Source organism: Sinocyclocheilus rhinocerous, unplaced genomic scaffold, assembly GCF_001515625.1.
Source record: "Sinocyclocheilus rhinocerous isolate Xijiao unplaced genomic scaffold, SAMN03320098_v1.1 scaffold387, whole genome shotgun sequence".
In the NCBI taxonomy this organism is placed as follows: Eukaryota; Metazoa; Chordata; class Actinopteri; order Cypriniformes; family Cyprinidae; genus Sinocyclocheilus; species Sinocyclocheilus rhinocerous.
This window is the reverse complement of record NW_015651557.1, coordinates 3,039,021-3,043,037: the sequence shown is the minus strand read 5'-3', so window position 1 is coordinate 3,043,037 and position 4,017 is coordinate 3,039,021. Positions and strand designations below refer to the sequence as shown.

Here is a 4,017-nt window from a genome sequence, read left to right as displayed (position 1 = left end):
ATATTGACCAAAATAATCGTGATTATGATTTTTGTCATAATCGAGCAGCCCTAACAACGTCATTAACAAACTGTGATTTTTGCAAGGTCATCTCGTGTAGAGCAGAAATGACACTTTAAAGAAAAAATGTAAAGCATGATTTTACTTCAGTGTAGTGATTATTAAAGGGGTCATATGTGGTTGAAAAGACTGTGAAGCTGTTTCATTCATGACAGACAGCTGTTCTGTTTAGGTCAGCGGCAGTGCGAAGGCAGATTTAAATGTTCAAATCGCACTGGTGTGATCGTACGGTGCACGGACGAACCACGTGATCATAACATTGATCACACACGTCAAAGGTTGAGGAATGAAACAGATGAATCATTGTAATTTAGGAATAGAATCACGTTGGTGTTTGAATCTTGTTCGCGAACTTTAACGATCTATTAAATTAAAGTGCTTGTGTAAAACTTTTGACTTTATACATTTTTCTGTATTGCTTTATTGCATTTAAATGTTCAGTTATTTTTGTTATAAGAAAAATGTTATTAAACCTGTTATACTGTATTATGACAGCACTTTTTAAAACTAAATTTCAATATCGTGATAATACCGCATACCGTGATAAAAGCATGAGCAATTAATCGCAACATGAAAATTTGATACCGGCATATCCCTACTTGCAACATGTTTAGCTATCACATATTATACTTAGCTTTTTTCAGCATCTGATCGCAAATGTAGCCAAACTTTGCAGCGTTTAGATTAGCGAGCAAGGTCCTGGCAGATCGCTAGGTCAGGTCCTCACAGATGAAGAAAAAAAAAAAAGCGCATAGGAATCGATAGGCTGAATCGAAATTTTTAATATGACAACAAGTATCTGGTACAACAAGATTCTGGAATCGGAATAGATTTTCGATTCCCAACCCTAGTGGAACATGCTGCAACTTGTATTCTAAAGTGGCTTACATAACGCAATTAACGGCAAGCACACAAAACGCACACAATGTGAACACATTAGGATTCATGCCGAAAGAGATGCCACACTCAGGCAGTTTCAGTTTCGCTTTACATAATTTTTGTTTAAACTTGGTGTTCATAATAAATGTTGAATGATGAAAATGATTAATAATGCTTGTTTTATACTTCCATTTTTCATTCCTGTACTGTTCTGAATACAGGTACATTTAAAGGATTTATTGTGGAGTGAGGGGAACTAAAATTTTTATACCGTTTAGCTTTATTTAAACATTTACTTTTATTTACTGGTATTTTACAGAATTTCTGAATGTAATTAAAAAAAAAAAAAGAGGCTTATACACTGATGCGACTTCTCTCTAAACAGTGCAATTTTGACCCTGTGTGATTTGTTTTCTGGACACTACGTTAAGTGACAGAATTTCAAATATGGTAGACTATTAATGTGACATACAGATCTGTATATTAAGAGTACAAGAGTTTAAAGGATTTATTGTGGAGTGAGGGGAACTAAAATTTTTATACCGTTTAGCTTTATTTAAACATTTACTTTTATTTACTGGTATTTTACAGAATTTCTGAATGTAATTAAAAAAAAAAAAAGAGGCTTATACACTGATGCGACTTCTCTCTAAACAGTGCAATTTTGACCCTGTGTGATTTGTTTTCTGGACACTACGTTAAGTGACAGAATTTCAAATATGGTAGACTATTAATGTGACATACAGATCTGTATATTAAGAGTACAAGAGAATTCAGACTCACAGTTCATCTCGTTGCCTCTGTGACAGCACCATGTTGGCAGGAGAGTGGGGGCGCTGTCTCTGCCCCAAGTAGGGAGCTGGCAAACAGTCCCGAGCAGCTCCTCAGCAGGACGAATTGTTAGATGTGAGACACAATCTCACACTCTTGTGCAAACCGACGTCACTTTTGCAGCCTGGAGACTTTGTTCACAGCGACACACAAGACAAAATTGATGACCCACTGGAACTAACACCAATTTGATCCACTTGCCATCTAGGGAAAATGAGATGGGGAAAAAGAGATTAATTAGAAAAAGAAACATAAAAGCTCATACAAGATAAATGTGAAGCGGCAATAATTCTGACCTTGATCTGACTGAAGTCTAAAATGGCCTCAGCCATGATTTAACCAGACAAAAACCTTTACAAACACAATGAAATATGAATCTATTAGCTTTCTTACTCATTCTCCAACTTATATTAAATCAAACATTTCATTCTGACCATGTGCGCTCACAAGAAACCATCACAGCCAACCCAAAGATCTACAGTAACATTTAGCCCCTCGATGACAACCAGACTGGAAGTGCTGGAGGTGGCGTGGCATAAATCTCCTTTGCTAATCCTGAGGGAATGGTGGTCCAATAAAACAGTTGTCCAGACGAGAAGCGGGGTGTTGGGGACTGAGACAAGACTTTGTAATCCTTTCAGTCGGTTCTGACAGCCTGCAAATATCCACTCTAATCTGTGCGGTGCAAACTAAAATAGCTTGACACAGGTGAAAAATGCCTAATCTGGCTTTCAGAGAGCAGATGAGATATCCAGACATGTGGCTATGTTTTGGACTTGGGAAAGAACATCAAATATTTTGTTTAGTGCAGTTCATTCCAAAAACACATTACAATCTTCACTTCAAAACTGTGTAGGAATGCCTTATGTCTCTGAACTAAATTTTTTTGTCCATGCTCTACTGCCAATACATATCCATTTGACCCCAAGGTGAATATTCTTTATAATCACAATGCACCTGAAGGTTTATTTACTTTGGCTGTTATTATTATTATTATTATTACTATCATTGCACAGATTAATCAATATTTCTATAGTAATTGCTTTACATTAATCCTCAAGTCTTTATTTTTGGCTGAAGACTGAAAAAGGTTTTTTAAAGCGATAATTCACACAAAAATTAAAACCGTCTCATTTACTCATCCTCATGTCATTTCAAACCAGTTTGAGCTTCCATTTGCCTATTTGATGTTCTCTATGTGTGTGTGCATTGATCAATATTTTTGTGCATAAGGCCTAAATGAAATCTGTTCAACACAGAGACTGTCTCTTTAGATGACCTGGATTAAACCACTTGATTCAGATGGATTATGTAGTCATACGAATGTCTTTTTGAGAGAATAATAAAAATATCTTCATTTGTGTGTTAAAGATGAACAAAGGTCTCATGAGTCTGGAATGACATGAGTGATTAAATTTTCAGAATTTAAATTTTTTGATGAACCATCTTTTGTGTAATTCACAATAGTTTGAAATGCACTCCTACCTAACAATTAAATAGCTTTGATCACTTAGGGTTCTCAATGCACATTACCACAAAACTGAACTGTGGACATAAACTGAACCAACAGTTCATGTGGAACAATCAAAAACAGCAAACTGCTCTGAGGCCGCTGAAAAAACAAGCCACCCATTCACGTGATAAATCGTGCAGCTCTAATCAGTAATATTGGATTCATTTCTGTGAAGGTATTACTTGCCTTATAAACAACTAATTACTATACAGTTAAAGTTACAATTCATGTCCCAAGCAGGGGAAATAAGTCAGCTTAACTTCCCTGCATTACACAAAAAGCAAAAGTCAGTATACATATGTTTGTCAAAAGGACATACAAGCTGTTCTTACAATCCTTCTATGAAACTAACCAAACTCGACAGTAGCTAATTTTTAAAATACCAATCTCTCCTATGGAAAGCCCAAATATAAACAATCTTTTATTGCAATCTGAATTTCAACTTAAACTTATAAGACATACCTGTACACATTAGGGCTGTGTATCACCAGCAAAGTCACGATACATATCACGATACAGAGGCCACGATAGGATACGTATCACGATATGGGACTGCACTGAATTTCACCTCAGCAGAATTTAGTAAAACAGCTGTTTATTAAACACTTCATACTATAGGGCCATTTCTAACTATTGGCAGAGCAGGCAGTTGACCTCTGCATTATGAAGGGCCTCCATAACTGTACCACAGTACAATATAGGTAATGGCATATGTTTCATGTTTACATTGGGCA

The 4,017-nt window shown here is 36.0% G+C and overlaps 1 protein-coding gene across 1 annotated transcript in view; it reads right to left on the bottom strand.

Annotated features, from left to right (window-relative positions):
* pafah1b1b (platelet-activating factor acetylhydrolase 1b, regulatory subunit 1b) overlaps positions 1 to 4,017 on the bottom strand; it is a 27,094-nt gene that overhangs the window by 13,157 nt on the left and 9,920 nt on the right. Inside the window, exon 2 of the mRNA XM_016518669.1 lies at positions 1,723 to 1,974. Coding sequence (XP_016374155.1) covers positions 1,723 to 1,754 — 32 coding nt within the window. The 5' untranslated portion in view covers positions 1,755 to 1,974. The remainder of the gene's footprint in view (positions 1 to 1,722; positions 1,975 to 4,017) is intronic.